General features: G+C 37.0%; 1 protein-coding gene across 1 annotated transcript in view; it reads right to left on the bottom strand.

The window, feature by feature from the left end:
* PLCZ1 (phospholipase C zeta 1) overlaps positions 1-16,678 on the bottom strand; it is a 45,219-nt gene that overhangs the window by 1,423 nt on the left and 27,118 nt on the right. Inside the window, exons 9-12 of the mRNA XM_023925704.2 lie at positions 16,001-16,117; positions 6,850-7,022; positions 3,830-3,962; positions 2,154-2,303 (exon numbers count right to left, since the gene is read on the bottom strand). Coding sequence (XP_023781472.1) covers positions 2,154-2,303; positions 3,830-3,962; positions 6,850-7,022; positions 16,001-16,117 — 573 coding nt within the window. The remainder of the gene's footprint in view (positions 1-2,153; positions 2,304-3,829; positions 3,963-6,849; positions 7,023-16,000; positions 16,118-16,678) is intronic.

Below are 16,678 nucleotides of genomic sequence, written 5' to 3'. Positions count from 1 at the left end.
GCTTGGTTGATTTCCTATCCAAAGATACACTTCAAAGACCAAGACTAATTTCTGAAGACTTGTGTTCTAGCCCCTACCTACAGAATATTCTACAAAGTTTCCTGAGAGAAGTAAAACTTCTTTTTTGTTATTGAAATTGCCCCAATATGCATTAAATAATTAACTACTCTTGGATCCCATGATAATAGAGTTAAAATTGAGTTCCTGTCCTGTATTAGTATTCACCATGCCAGATTCATTGGCACAGGGATTGTGAGAGAGGACTCCCCCCTCCTATTTGCCTTTAACCACCCAGGTAGAGAATGTTTCTCAGTTTCAGCCCCTCTGAGTACAGCTACATAATCACTACATGGAAAATCAAATTCTGCTGCAGCTGGACAGCAAGCATTCCTCCCCAGTGGAGTCTACAAGTAGTTGGGAGTCTGCTGCTGGGGAAAGGAAGGCAGTGTGGATATAGATTTGAATCCTTTCAAAAGAAAATGCAGAGGAGGGAGGAAATGGCACAACTTTGCCCCTCTGGCTGTCAAAGAAAATAAAAGATGTAAGCACTGCTCAGCTTTTGGAAGCAACTTGCCCTCAGGGAAACCTCAGGGATATGAATCCTAGGGACCTGGGGACAGTCCTGTAGTACAGATTTAAGCAATTGGAATGCTGAAGACTAAGACTGAAATCCATGCTCACTCTCCAGCATATTAGGCAGTTCTGGCCTTGTCTTCTGCTTGTTGTGACTCTCTCTGCAAGAACATGATTTTCTCATTTCACTGTTTAGAGAGTACTTGGGTACCTAAAGCAAAACCATCATTCCAGACCTGGTTTCAGAGATCTCAATGTTAAGCACTGCAATGAATGCTTGTAATAAATTTTGAAATTATTCATCACTTTACCTCTTAGAAACATTTTATTTATGGCCTCTGGGCATCCTGATAGCAAATTACTTTTTTTATATTGTGTTAAGTGGGGATCGGGGCAATTTGTTTGGCATCATTTATAATTTTTGTACCTAGACTCACTCCCTAGCATTTTAATTATTGCACTGAAAATGTTTCCTCAGAAATCTACTGCTCTTACTTTTCCATAATATGAATCCCTCATTTGTAACCAAAATTATAAAGACATTAAGCATCACTGAAAATTTATATCTAAAAAAGCCTCAATCAATAATTTTGCAAGTAATTGTAAGCAGCAGTGCCTGATATTTGAATTTGTCTCAGATATTGCGAATTGTTAGGTTGAGTGTTCTTTCATTATCCAGAAGTACACAAATAAAAGGAAACTAAAAGGTTATCAGTGTAAAAATTCATGTTGTAGAAAAACAACTGAGCTCTAAGAGTAATGTCATTTTTCTTGTATAACTCCTCAGCCTCAACTAAGAATCACAAGCAGCTTTATGACTTCCAAACATGAGGGAAAAAAATGCGCCATTTAAAATCCTGTTAAGCTTAATAAAAAAGGTGTGGTGCCTGTTGCCAGCTCCAGTATTTTGCCTTGCCGTTTTTATTCACTAATAAAAGCTGTTTGTTTTGTCAGAAATAGCTTTGGAAAGCCAGTGTAGTAAACAGCCATTTTACATAAGCCTTTCTCCTTGGCCTATTGACTTCTGTGTCTGCTCTTTATGAGCAGCCTTTTCATTACAAAAGTTCCAGGAACTCCACTGGCTTAACAAAAGAAAATCCAGCAAGAAAAATTCCATGAATATTTTGCTTTATTTATAACCAATGTTCTGCACTCTGAAAAGTTGCAGATAGGTTACCTGAGGGGGTTTTGGTGGTTGATTTTGTTTTAATTTGGTATTGGGTTTTGAACTTAGCTGAGTAAGAAGTGCACAAAACCATTGTCTTCATAGCAGCTCAGACTAGCCTCACTTCTTGCAATGAATTAAAATACCACCTGAGCAGTTTCCATCTAGAATGGAATAGTGCAGTGGGAATAATCACCTGCCATTAATATTGTTCTGATTTCAACATCATGGATTTCCATTCAGAGAATATGTTTATTTCAAAAAAGAGAGAGTGCCATTTATTCATTTTGTTACAAAATCGTGCTCTAGAAAACAAACATAGTGCTGAAGTCTCTCAATGCTACAATAACAATAAAAGCCTGGAATGTTGCAGATTTTTTTGAGCTGTTATAGGTGGTTAACATAAAAGTATTACCTGTATTCAGGCTCATCACAGGTAAAGTGTATTGGCCGAGGAATTCGTTGTTAGACAGAGAAATCTCATCCTGCACACAGAAACGTATCATTGCCAGTTCTGGAACTTGGATGTTAAAAGAGAAAGTTTCATTCCATTTAGGGCTCAGAGCTAATTAAAGGAGAAAAGACACAGGATTAAAATATGATTTCTTTTTTTTCTACTCAATAACTGAGCTGCTGTCACTAGTCTGAACTGGTAAAGAGTTTCTTTTACCCTAGGTATCTGTGCCCATTTAAATAAATAACTAAACTCCCACTGACTGTAGTGAGGCAAAAGCCTAAGATAGTTGGTGTCATCCCTTAAAAGAGAGAAAAATGGGACAAGGATAGCCAGGTTAAGAACTTCTGCTCAGCTTAAATTTTCCTATAGCCATACCAGTTTCATGCTTTTGCCAAAGTTTCTCCTTTCACAGTGTTGGAAATGAATAAATTCAGGTAGTAAAACGTTCACTTGACTAGAAATACAAAAAGAGAATGTGGAACAGGAGGGGTTTGCCTTGTCTTTAGCAATGTTCATACAGGGAAAAGAAATTCAGGGGCTGATTTAAAACAGCAGCTATCTATGAAAAGGAAAAAGGAAGCATAGAAGACAGAGGCACAGACAAAATGAGATCACAGAAAGCTTGTAGTCTGAGACATCAAGAAGATCTGTGTTATAAAGATAAGGGAGTGCTCAAAGACAGCTACAAAGAGTACACACTTCACCTGTCAAGCAATTAAGGGATTACTCCTACCAGAGACTTGAAATGAGACGGGTGATGAAGTTACAGCAATTTCTTAAGAAAAGCTCTTGTACTGGTTAAGGCTGGGATAGGGTTAACTTTCTTCATGTCAACCCCTGTGGTGCTGCATTTTGGATTTTTGACTCAGACAGCACTGATTACACCCCAGTGTTTGAGCTATTGCTGAACAGGGCTTCCACAGTATCGAGATTTCTGTCTTTCTCACTGCAGAGCAGCCTCCCCATCCCAGTGAGGGGGCTGGGGGTACCCAGGGAGTTGGGAGGAGGCACAAGTGGTACAGCTGACCCCAGATGGCCAAAGGGATGTTCCTTAGCAATGGTGTCATGCTCACAGTTGGGGGGAAGGAGGAAGGGAGGGCATTCAGAATTGCAGTGTCTGTCTTCCCAAGTAACCTCAGAGCTCCAAAATGAAGCCTTGTTTCCCTGGGAATGGCTCTACACCTGCCTGCCCATGGGAAGTGGTGAATGAATTCCTTATTTTGCTTTGCTTGTGTGGGCAGCTTTTGCTTTATCTATCAAACTGTCTTCTCAACCCGAGGGTTTTCTCATTTTGACCTTTCCAGCCCTCTTCCCATCCAACTAGGGGAGAACAAGCAAGCAGCTCTGTGGAGCTGAGCTGCTGTCCAGGATGAGCCCACAGCAGTGTGCAAAAAAATTCCAACTTCCTTTAGAAAGGGGGAGTGCTCCCAGCTGTGTGTTTGTGCTTCCTTAATCTACCAGTTTAGAAAAATGGCACACAGCATGAACTTCTACTACAGATTTTGTGCCAGGAAATCCTAGTCTAGAGAGAAATAATTGCATTTTCTATAACTCCTTGGGATGCAAAGTTGGTGTTTCCTTATAAAATGTTGTTGTGCTTTGTTCACAGCCTAGAGAAGCAGACTGATGCTCACCATTGCTTTTTACAACACTAGATTTCTTTCTTGTTTGGTCCTCTGGCACACCGTAGATTTCTATCTGCACCATGGGGTCAGCTTTGTTGGTCTTTGACATGCTGCTGGGTGGTAACTGATGGCCACTGATCAGCTGGGAAATTAAAGTTGTATTGAAATAACTGTAGGAATGAACTAATTCACCAGAGCCATATAGTAGCCATAATAAAAATAGCTTTCAAAAGAAATTACTTTAAGTATATGCCAGTCATAAACTGGCAATCAAGACTATGGTGCTTCCCATCTAATTTATTTTTTTTTATATAAAATGTTTTAGAAATATTGTGGTTTAGGAACATTTTTTAACTACATCAGATTGCTCTGAGCCCAGTCCAAACTGATCTTGAATGGCTAGAGGGATGGGATACATATAACCTCTCTGGGTTATAACTCTGTGCCAGTGTTTCACCACCCTCTTTATAAATGAATAAATAAATAGATAAAGAAATAACTTAAATCATATTTTAAACAATAATTTTCAGGTTTTTTTATTCAATAGCTATACATAAAAATTATATTTTGTTACTGTACAAAATAATCATATTGGAATCAGCCTACAGTGATTTTTACATTTTCTGCTATCAAGCTCATGAATTCCAATCTGTGTGGAGTGGATCAGCATCAAGACCCACCGTGACATCAGCATTGTGCTGCAGGGTATGCAGTAGACTGCCTCACCTGTGCCTCATCTCTTGCACAGTAAGACAAAAACTCTTCATTCAGTGAGCTTCCTGATGTGTTTTGACCAAAATTTCCAAAACCAGGAAATTTTGTCTCAGACTGTCCTGTAATCTGGCACCCAGACTAAGACAGGATTTATGAAAGTCACAACCTTGTCTGCTTTTTATCTATATTTCAGGGTAGCTAGGAAAGAGTAAACATCTGTACAGTAAAATCAGCCTTTCAGGGATCAGTATATAACATGTATTGAGAGAGATAGATAAGCCTGAAAGTGCGGGTGAAACATATGACTCCTGATCCTGGTCTCAGGCTTAAGCATCATAAGAGATTCTTATTCCCCTGTCAACCACCCCAAAAATCAAAACCCACAAATTCCATGTTTTGCTTTGGTATTTTCCAGTGCTTGTAGCACCTTGCCCCAAGAGAAGTTCTAGCCTGAAATACTGAAGAGCAGTGGCTTGGCAAACACTGAAGCTCTTTCTTCCTAAGGAATAGCTGCTTCCTTCACCAGGAATCTTTGCAATCACTGGTGGGCTGCCCACTAAGGACATGGGAGATTCCTTGCCATGTCCTGAGTGCCATTGCCAAGGCCTGCATGACCCACTGCTGGACCTAGTCTAAGGCTCCCCTGGCATGGGAAAAGAGTGAGTTCTTTTAAGCATACCATGATCCAAATCTATAAATCAAATCAATTTTTGAGATCCAAGGTGAAGCAGACATACAGAGTGATGTAAAAATTGTTTGGTTGAGAGGACTCTTTAGGAAGCACCTTGATCATCCCTATTTCTGCTTCAAAGGCTCTATGTCTCTTGATGGGAATTGTGGCACATTGGGTTAAGGATAAGGACTTCAGTAAAATCAGGCTCTATGTGATTTTTCAATTCTTCATTCATTCATTCATTCATTCAGAGAGATCTGCCCCCTAGATGTTTTCTATCTTTGCTTTCTGTTGTCATTTCTGCATTCATCTGGTTAGTAACTTTTTCAGCAGAAGCCGCTTTTCCTTTGACTCCTGCTCCAAATTCCTTTTGTCTTCAACCACAATTTCCTGGTTTTTGCTGCTGACTATGAATGGGGCTCTCTGTGCCCTTCATTCCATCAGCCAGTGGGATGCCATTGCCTCTCTGCAGCCTGCACTACCCAGCCTGTAGTCTCAGTCTAAAGTCCTCAATCTTAAACACAGCCTTTCTCTTCTCCAGCTCCTTCCAAACTCAGACACTTCCTCTGCATTGACAATGATTTTGTCTGTCTCCTGCATTACAATTCAGGGTTTCTCCTCATCCCAATTCCAGCTTCATACAAATTAGGGCTAAAATAAGTGATGTATTTGCCTGTCTGCCTGAAATCATCCAGCAATGTCTATTCACAATTGGTATGCTCACTGTCAGGACACTAAAATGTTCTTGATTAGGTGTATGCATTATGTAAGTATTTTATAATTGTCACTAACTATTGTTTTATCTCCGCTATTTATTACTCTGAAGGAAACAAAATAGCAATTACACACTAATTATATGCTAATTAAATAGCATTTATGCAAGTGGTATTCTGTGTAATCAGAAATATTACTTTTTCATTGGGAAAAGGGACTTTTCTAATTAGTGAACAATTATAACAAATCTACTTGACCTCAAAATAAAGGCCTTATCTAATTATTTATTTGTAAATGGCATGCATTTCAAGTATTTTTGGGAAGTAAATCACATTATAATTTGGGAGAAGTAGAAATAATTCAAAGACTTATTAATTCATCCCTCCTTTCACACTTATTTATACCATTTAAGGATTATAAATAGTCTTTTATATATGCATAGAAAGATAATGAGACTTAAAAGAAGCATAAAGCTTCCTATCTTATCTTAAAAAATTTCCATTTGTCAATTAACATTATAATAGTACACGTGGTATTATTGATAGTGAAAGAAATAACACCCAAAGTGCACATTTGATTTCTGTGTTTTCAGTTCAGCTTCCACATGCACAATTGTCTGGCCCCTTTGTCAACTACATTATTTATATTTCTTTGTACAGCATCATGAAAAGCCATGTATTTTTACAGATTCTTGGAGGCTCTGAACCCTTATATATTTTTAGAAAGCATAAGTGAAATACAGATGGGAAAGCACCCAAGCAGCTGTTGATACTCTATGAGAGTTTTACCATCTTGTTGAAAACATTAGTTCCCAACAAACAGGAATAGGAATAAAATGGGGGAAAAAAATAGATAATAATTGCATCTGAAATACATAAATTTCGTTTTCCCATTTTCATGGAACAAAACAACACTTCAGTCATCTTACCCTTATTGACAGAGACATTGGTTTGCTGTATCCTCCCACATTTCGGGGTGTAAATGTGGTATTGCGATCCCTCAAGAATACAGGTTTCAGCACGTAGCCACAGCCACCATTGTCCAGGAATTTTCCATCTTGCAATTCCATTTGTGTTCCCGGTGTTTGGAAGTTTAAGGCCACTGTAAAATTATATCAGTATTGATTTTAGTGAAATAGATTTGATAACATTTTTATAAAAAAAAAATGTTAAAAAAAAATTCAAATGAGCTTAAGATATTTACATCTCTCAATTCATATGTAGGATCCTGTTATTTCCCTTAAATTAAGTGATACTTAATAATGAATTATTTATGCACAAAAAAGTGCACTGTTTAGAACTGCACCCTGTTTTAAGAACTAATCTATAGATTTTTTTTACATTGCTATATCTCTTTTCCCTTTTCTTTCTAAATTAGTCCTTGGAGAATATGAAATAAGAGATCCTTCTCTCTGTAAGAGTTGAATTCACATCCTAGTTTCTCTACAGCAGCAAGACCCTGCACTCCAAACCTGCTATCAAAGATCTGGTGCAGAAGTCGAAACCACAGGGTTGGATCTAACCTTACTTATGGTGCAGAATTCATCACAAAAACATCTCACCCAGTAGATTAAGAAGCTTTAGTTTAGTTAGAATACTCAGTGAAAATACATATAAATTTATAGAACTAGAAGCAATATTAAAAGTGTTCTTAAATTTATGTGAGCGCACACTCTCTCGGAGCTTAATCCTCAAGTACTGGTGATTATTGTAAGAATACACCTGACAGATTTTTTCCTTTCCTTGGCAGTTCAAAACATTTTCAGTTTGCTGCAGCACCAATAATAAAATATCACACTTCTCATCAACAGGATATTGTAATTCATGAGATAAAGCCAACATTGAAACAGACTTGTTTAATGAAATTTTCCCCTATTCCAGTGCATTGGAGATTCTTGTCACATTCAAAATAGAAAATGCAGAAGTCAAATCAGCAATGAATTATGACATTATGAATCCATGACATGTGTTAAACAGAGAATGATAAGAAGCCATTTACTTAAAAGAATGGTTTGGTAGGAATGAAAAAAGAAGACTTTAAGCAGTTCAAGTGACTCATAATAATTCATAAAGAGGACCTTATTACATTTTCCTGGGAGATAATATGAATGTATTGAATGAACATTTGACATAATGCAAAAATCCTTATTGCAAGTAGAAAACACACAAAATTGTTTTCACTGCAAAAATTTTTCATTCCTTCACTGCTTTGATGATCATTTTAAAACGTTCTGTAGCAAACAACACAAATAGGAATGAAGCAGCTGGTACAATGGACCTGATATTTATAATATGATATATAAACACAAGTTTTTGGTGGGGTTACTTCTGAAGAGCTCTGGTTCTGTAGTCTCAAAACCAATTAATGGGTGGAATACATGAAGTGCTCCCAGAGTGCATCATCTGTTTAATCTGAAAGGAATCCCATCTGTGCTAGCTAAAATTGCTCTGCATCATGAACCAACATGCAGCAAGTAGGAATAACTGGAAAGCTTGTCTAGAAAAACCCCAAACAAACAAAAAAAGCCTCCAAAACAACAAAACACAACATGCACTCCTGCTTTGATCTAAGTATTAATGTAGATAAAGACATGATTTTATGTTAATATACACAGGAATTTTGTTTTGCCTTTAACAACAGAAATCAAACTTCAGAGTGTTCATATTGCCCATTGCCCACCATTGCCTTTTTTAAACAGGGTAGGTATTTTCTTGGTATGGTTTTGGCAGCGGTTCAAAATATTCTTTTTATGACTCAACACATCATCCAGAAACAGCCCCAAATTTGGTGCTATAGGATGCTTGTATATTTGAATGCACTGAATCGAGCTGTGCAGAGGATGCTACAGGAGCTGCAACCCTGTGGCCCCTGGGAGTCTGGACTAGAGATAACCCAGGATCTCTCAGTCCTCAGGTGAGTCCTAGGCCACACTTTCAGAATACGTGGGTTTGAAAGTGCAACTGAAATTAGGCACATCGAACAGTCAGCTTCAAATAGCAGCTTCCACATGATGAACCAAATTACATGATTGCACATAATGAGACTATTGCTAAATTTACCAAGCTTTATAGGCGACTAAGCAGGAAAATCTGATGTAACAACAGCAACAAGCAAACGAGAATACTTTATATTTTATCACATTAGGAAAATTACTTTTGCAACACAAGTGAAGGGCAATGTTATTATGGGTTCATATCTCCAAACATCAGCACTGTGTTTTCACTTAATTTAATCTGACCTTAAGAATAAGTTAAAAAACGCATAGAACAGTAGCTTTAATTTACTTACTGGTTTCTTTGTATTGCAAGTTTTAAGGTGATTAAGCAAATGTGAGATTTTGTGTCATATTCTCTGAGATGTAAACCTCTACTAAAACTGTTTACAGGGCTCATAGCTGCTTGGAGCCTCCCAGGGCACTACTTTATGGTGCATTGATATACAATTTTTCTTTTTAATCAGGTGCAGTATAGCCCTAACACTTCTTGAGAAATGGCAAGGATCATAAACTAAAAGCTATGCCCAGCAGCTTGGGCTGAGCAATATCTTTTTGCAAACAATCCTGAACTTCTACCCAGTGTTTCATTTTAGCTTTGGTGAATTCAAGAGCAGAACTGTTCAATAATATTCTTTGTACTTTTGTTTTATGAAAGAGTATAAATTTAATGCATGTATGATGAGAGATTTAAACTGACAGTTTATTTTGGAAAGAAACCCAAATGAGTTTGCAATGAAACCATCTGAGCAGTACATAATCTCAATGCATGTTTTTCATGGGGAAGTAAAGGCATCTGAAGTTTAACACTGTGTACATTAAATTTTCTCCTCAGTCCTTTCATTAAGCACCAGAAGAATTTTAATATTGACATCAGAATCAAAGCAGCACAGCAAAACATGGGCTTGGGGAACAACCTGAGCAAAGCAATTCTTCACTGTGATTCCTGCACTTAAAACAGATTTAACTATTCCTAGAACCATGAGGCTAAATCCCTTTCAGATCAGAGTATTGAATACTCAAATCATCTTGCAAAGTACCAAAGCTGCCATGGCAGTCCCAGTAAGCCCCAGATGTAAATAACTTCATATGGCAAATTGAGGTTAGGAAATAGCCTAGCTTCAAAAAGATGAGCCAATCCACAATACACAGAAGAATACTATTTTTGACCCCAAACCTCTGTATTACAAGCAGTTAACTGAAGTCAGTTCCACCACTAATTGCAGAACTAAAGACACTCTAAATATTCATATACAGCACCTTCTATAGGTGCCACCATTCAAGACATAATTGATTTATGGACTAAAAGCAAAAGCTTTTTAAAACCAAAATGGGAATTGTGACTGTGATTTGAAGGCATTGAGGAAAACTGCACATTTTTGATCCTGCCTCTCATTAATATTCCCAGTGGGACTTTTAAATTGTAATTTTTTATTTTTTGCTTTGCTTTTTATTTCTTCTTTGCTTCCTGGTTCTATTAGCTATATCACAACCATAAGGTTTAATGCATTTTCCCATTTAAATGGGAAGATTTTAAAATAGATAAGGACACATTTGTCACCATTTTTTCTTGAAATGAGTTACTTAATTGCATTTTATGCCATTTAAAAATGCATTTCAAAATGTATCCATTTTATGCCCTTTCAAAAAATCTCATCTTCAAAAAGCACTCACAGTGCCAATGTTCCTGTCTCCATGGTTTACCTCACTCATTTGAATCTAAAGAGATATAATGGATCACACTTTTATCAGCCTTCTTGTCTTGCTCTCAGCTCTTTCCAATTGTCTGTGCTCTTAAAGTGGGCCACTCACAATGAATGCAACGAAAATCTATGCCTCAGATATCCCAAATCTGAGCTGAATTCCACACAGCCTGGGAAATGCTATTGCAAACAGGACCGTATCCTGATGCTCTGGAATGTTGCCATTGGTTATGAGATGATCAATGTGATTGGATTTGAAGCCACTGCTTTCATTCCACATCAGCTCTCCAAGCTGGGCACAGACTGTCTAGGCTTTCTTCTCACATGCAGGTCACAGCTGCACTCAATCCAACACTGCCCAAATTTACAGAAATATTTCAGAAGTCCAGGAAAGGTGGAGTGAGACTATTTACAGGGGCATAACAGGACAGGGGGGAAGAGCTTCAAAGTGAGAGAGAATAAACCTGTGAATAGGTGAGACCCCACACAAACTCTATGAGCAAGGACTTTGGTCTACTAGACCAAAAATAAAGAAAAAAACCTCTTTTTTCTATCAGAAAAAAACTATAAAATATATAATGATTGTTTTCCCTACAACACAGAGCAAGATTATATGGACAATATACATTTCAGCATAAAAAGCATCACCTCTTTTCCTGTCAAAAAAAAAAAAAATCAGTAAAATTTTTTTTTTTCTCTTCCCTAACAGACTCCAAATTGAGTTTAATCCAATTAAGATTAAATTGTATTAATCTTAATGATAACTTCTGTCTTTATTTTTCACCTACACATTTTGAAATGGTTGTTTTCACTCTACAGAAGCTTGATTTATTAACGGCTTACAACGTGAGGGATTCTGCCATAGGAGGAGGAACTGCTCCTCTGAGAGCTGAATAAATGCATAACTGCATGACATAACGTCCTTAAAATGTGCAGTCAGTCTTTTTTGTATGGTCTTTGGGCCAGTTTAATACTGTGCCTCTAAAGACACTGTCATTAGAAATGTGAAGAATTCAGTCACACAGTTCATGACTGCTGACATTGCTCCTACTTCATATCACTAGTTCTACTGGAAAAGAGATGATTAAGAGTCCTCCATTATCCAAGTATATCTGCAAAGGGTTTAAGTAGAGATCCTCTTTTGTGAGATTCTCATGGGAAAAGTACCTAAAGCATTTCTGATAAATTATCAGATCTAAAAATCGAAATTGATTTTTGCTGTCTAATTAATGTGTCAGTCTGAAAGTCACACTTCAGTGTAAGTCTGAGTATTTTTGGTTGTCATTTCACCAATTTTACACCTGAAACGTTTCCAAAATAATTTTTAAAATTTACTTAACTTGTGATTCTTGGCAGAAAAGTGAATATTATCAGCTTCCCTCTCCTGTTTTAGTCTGGAGTCACTGACAGGTTTTAGAACAAGATCAGCAAGGACTTCAGAAACAATTGTGTTCCTGCAATTTTTTCCCCATCTTCCTTTAAAATTTATTAGACTTCACATAAATTATTTACTATTCTATTGGTTGTCTGCAGTGAAGACAGCTGGAAAAACTGATAAAATGGAATTTCAATGTTTCTTTGCTTTAAAGTGAAATTCCAGTATCTATGACACACACCAAAAACTGCCTAAAAAGAAGCAGGCTACAGAATAGCCCAAGAGCTTTTTCATAAACCTGGCAGTAGAAGCATTTCTGCAGAAGGGACATAAAACCTTCATTCAAAACCACTCCCAGCATTTGGAGCCATTCCAAAGGAAAGTTGAGTGCATTTGGAGAGCTTCATACGATGAATCATATTATCCCACCTATCTTGTAGGTGTCTACACCTGAATTAGCTGTACCACTTCACTCTTTGTGAAGACCAAATCAATGAAATTCAAAGGAAAACATTAAAAAAATAAAATTAGTCCTCTAGGTTTCACTTCCTAAGGATGCATTTCTGGACTATTAAAGCCAGTAGAAGAGAGCAATAATATAGTTATTGACACAGAACCCAAGCAGGGTCAGATTTGAGTAATTTTGATTTGCACAGGTGAGGCATACCAAGATCAAAATTAGTTGGTTTCTTTTCCCTTGGTTGCTTCAGAGGTTAAAATCAGAACCAGTTAGAGAGCTCTTTATCACTCCTCTTTTCATGCATCATTTTTTACCATATTTTGTCATATTATTGCACACAAGATTGAACCACAAAACAGATGTGACAAAATTGCCAAGCTGCATTTCAGTGTCACAGTCCAAAATAAAACCTACAGGAAGAAAAAAACCCATCATACAACTTTCACAGCAGCATATAAATTTATGCACACCCCAAAAAGCACATATAAGATATTCTGAAATAAAATTCTGTACCTACAACACCATGGTTTGCTCCTGTAACTTATGGCATGTCTTGGTCATTCCTGCAGAGTGCTTTGGTACATGTAGAACATTTCCAAATGCCACATTCAAAAGGTTATTTAAGTCTTTCTTTTTTTATTTTTACTGAGGCTTTCTTTCATTTTGGATTTTTATTGCTTTTTTTCAGTCGATATAAAACAACTGATATCAGTTTATTTAAATAAATGTCCTGAATTTTATTTCCCTGCATAAATCTTTTCATTTCATTTTATTTACTAAATAAAAAGGAGACATGGATACACCAAACCAGTTCTTTCCAGTGCCTCACTGCAGTTGTATGCAGGAGGCATACTAATTTTCACAGACTATGAAAAGTGAGGGTTTTTCTCCATAAGACCTCTTTTTTCCCAAAACCTCCTGTTCTTATGAGTCTCAATTTTCAGAGAATGGACAGGGAGTACACAGTGCTATCCAAAAGCTATTTTGTGGAAACTCTGTACTTTTCACTGAGGTTTTTAACTTGCCTTCCTCTGGAAATTAGGTTTACACAATTACATGTCTTGTCCTCAGCCCCAAAAAATCTTGAGCCTGTTGGACCATTTCATCCTGCTTTAGCTGAGTGCCAGGCTGCTCTAAGTTAATATGTTCCAAGCAATTTAGAGAAAATTGCTGGCAAGGTACAGAAGAGAGCACTGTTTTGAGTCAATCACTAAGGGAAGTGAAGGAATAACTCAGTTCTCATAATTACAAGATGCAGAGGCCTGGAAGGCAGTGTTATATGTAGGTTTGAACAAAACCTAATATATTTTCTTTGCCCAGCCAGGAAAGTTATGGATGTTAAAGGAACTTAAGCTTGCAGGTGTGGGGAGGAGAAGGGAGTTAAGAAGGGGAATAGGTGGCATAGAGTCCAAGAGTCCTTTGAAGAGTTTTAGGGAAGTGGCAGAAGGGATCTAGAGGGTTCACTTCTGTGCATGGGGTGTAAAGCACAAAGGCAGGCAGACAGGAAGGGTGTGTGAATTATACAGACATGGGACAGGGATAAAAATCAAAAGTCTGTGTTAAATCAGTGAAAGGACATCAGCAGAAGACTCACTGAGATACCCTCACTTTGGGAGTTGCATTGTGAAGAGCTGCTATATTTCTGCCAAACAGCTATCTAAAGCAGATTAGGGAATTAAGAATGGATCTAACATAGCTTGGAAATAATGTATGTGGAGAATTGTTTTTAATCAGCCTATTCCCATGTGAAAAATAGAGGGGTTTTTAAGTGAAGATGCAAATGAAGTGACCAAGAGGGCAGATCTAACCACTTCCTGCATATTTTTAATTCTTCTAGGAAGGGGCCCAAACCCCCATGCACCAAAAGTCATATGTTTTGCATATTAATGTTTAGACTGACTTCTCATTAAAGCACACTCTGAGTAAACAGCCAGTGTAGTAATTTTGAAAGATTTTGGCGCTGTCTGTGATCTAACAAATAGTTATCCTTTGCAGAGATAAGTGTGGAGATTTACAGGCTAGAAAGAAAACTAGTAAATTGCAGTGTGATAAGACTGGGAGATTAATTCAATTTTAAATTAAGGACCTCTGGTGAGTGCTTTCTCTAAGAATGAAACAAACTTCCTAGTTTTTAATGGCAATGTATAGTTTAGATAGCAATGATAGCACACAGGGAGTGCAGCACCCCAGGTAAATAATCCAGACATGGCACTAAGTGTGGATGAACCACAAGGACACAACACAATCAAACCAATTTCACACAGTATGGTGATGAGAAGATACTTGGATAGTCCAGCACAAGTCCAAATCTGTACTGCAAATAAGCATTTATAAGGACATAGAAGCAAGTCAAATTTATACTAAATAGTAATTTTTGTACTCCTTGTGTAGTTATGTAAAATAACAGTCAGGATGGAGGAGGTAACTTGTCACACATGATATATGGAGAGCTGAGAAAGGAAACAAGTGGAAAAGGAAGCCTGGAACAAGGGTGACATAAGCTCCAGGGCCCTACAGACAGAATGAAATCTGTGCCTGTCCTTGGATGAGTGTGTATTTCAACATAACAAGGTGAATCCACACCTCTCACCTCTCAAAACCGAGAGCCTAGGGCTAAGTGCCCTGCTCACCCCACAGTCTCCCTCAGGTGGCCTTGGCAAAGACTCAAAGGCAGAATATATATATCTGGGTACAAAAACTATTCTGCTCTACTTTACCTGGGGTTGAAGAAAATTTAGCAGGCAGACATAGAAATATGTTCTGGAACTGAGAATCTTTTAAACTGAATAAATATATGAAGGTAAAATTGTCTCTAAAGCCATTAAAAAGGACAAAATGCTTACAGGTAAGAGGTTTTCCAAAGCCTGCTGCGTACAGAAGTCATGCCATGCTTATTTTGAAAAAACTCAAATAAATAACTTTCAATGAAGAAGCAGAAGTTCCCACTTTTTTTGTTGCTCAGGAAACAAATATGTTTTGCACTGGAAATTAAAATGCCACATGTATGTTCATCTGAATAAAGACTGGAGACTCCCAGCAGCTCCCAGCTGTCCCTGGATGTTGTGCTGACCAGGAATGTTTGAGTGCTGCCTTGTGTAGCATATTCTGTTCTGGGAATTTTTGGCACTACTATCAATTGTTGTGCTCACATCTGCACCTAAGCAAGTCACAGAGTGTCACTGAAAACCCACAGACCCTTCAGAAGAAACTTCCATTGCTGAGTAATGGAAGCTTAAAAATGCTGAATTTGTTATTAGTGATTTTCTTAATATCCAATTCAAAAAGGTAGTTTAAAGAAATTAATAAAATAGAATAAATGGAATATCTGGGATAGGAAACAGCTATTTAACACAAAGTGATATTTACAATTACTAGTGAGAAAAAACTGGTGGGATATGTGGGTTGAAGGAAAATTTTATATAACAAAAAATTAAAATAATGCCACTGGGGGAAAATATGTAACCTACATAACACCAAAATACTATAGGAAGAAAGAAACTCCTTCATCTGTAAAGCCTAGAATGCAATAGTTTCTGCAAGGATACATACCCATTTGACACCCTACATTCCAGAACTCCTGAGGATTATAATTTGATGATCTCATTCTTGTTCCCTTGGGGTAAATTCTTGTAATAAATCTTGTAGTATGTGAAATAAACTCTTTGGCTGATAAACAGAAGGATAAAATCTTGGTAAGAAAACCTTTGTTATTAAAGAGATCCTATTTGAACAAATAATAAAAATATAGTAATTTAATCCAGCAATTTTTTACACAATATTATGCCAATTTATTCTATTTTAACATCATTTGATTTTGAAAATTATTCATTTGTTCATTTAATAATTAATTTTGACACCTTAATATTTTGTGTGTATTTGAATCTGACAGTATTTCTGTATAAAGAAATATATATTCTTTTGTAAGAAGTTCATTATCCAAAAATCATCCCTTCACTGAAATATTCTGTTTCTTCACCTTTTTGCAGGGTTAGCTTATGATTTCTAAAAGCCCACTGTATTCTCATGGGAAACTGAGACACAGGAAACTGCACAAAAAATTTCCCATTTCTATAATAGCTCAAAATGAAAAAAAAGAAAAAAAATCATCTTTAGATGATCTTGGCTTGTTTGTTGTTTGGAGGTTTAAATAAAATGGCTAAATAATATTAAGACTGGGGAAGAACACATTTTTAAAAGCCACATAAATTCTTGTTATATAAGCCTCAG

This window comes from Cyanistes caeruleus, chromosome 4 (genome assembly GCF_971803275.1).
Source record: "Cyanistes caeruleus chromosome 4, bCyaCae1.hap1.1, whole genome shotgun sequence".
NCBI classification, from domain to species: domain Eukaryota; kingdom Metazoa; phylum Chordata; class Aves; order Passeriformes; family Paridae; genus Cyanistes; species Cyanistes caeruleus.
The sequence above is the reverse complement of the archived record's forward strand: the minus strand, read 5'-3'. Positions and strand labels throughout refer to the sequence as shown.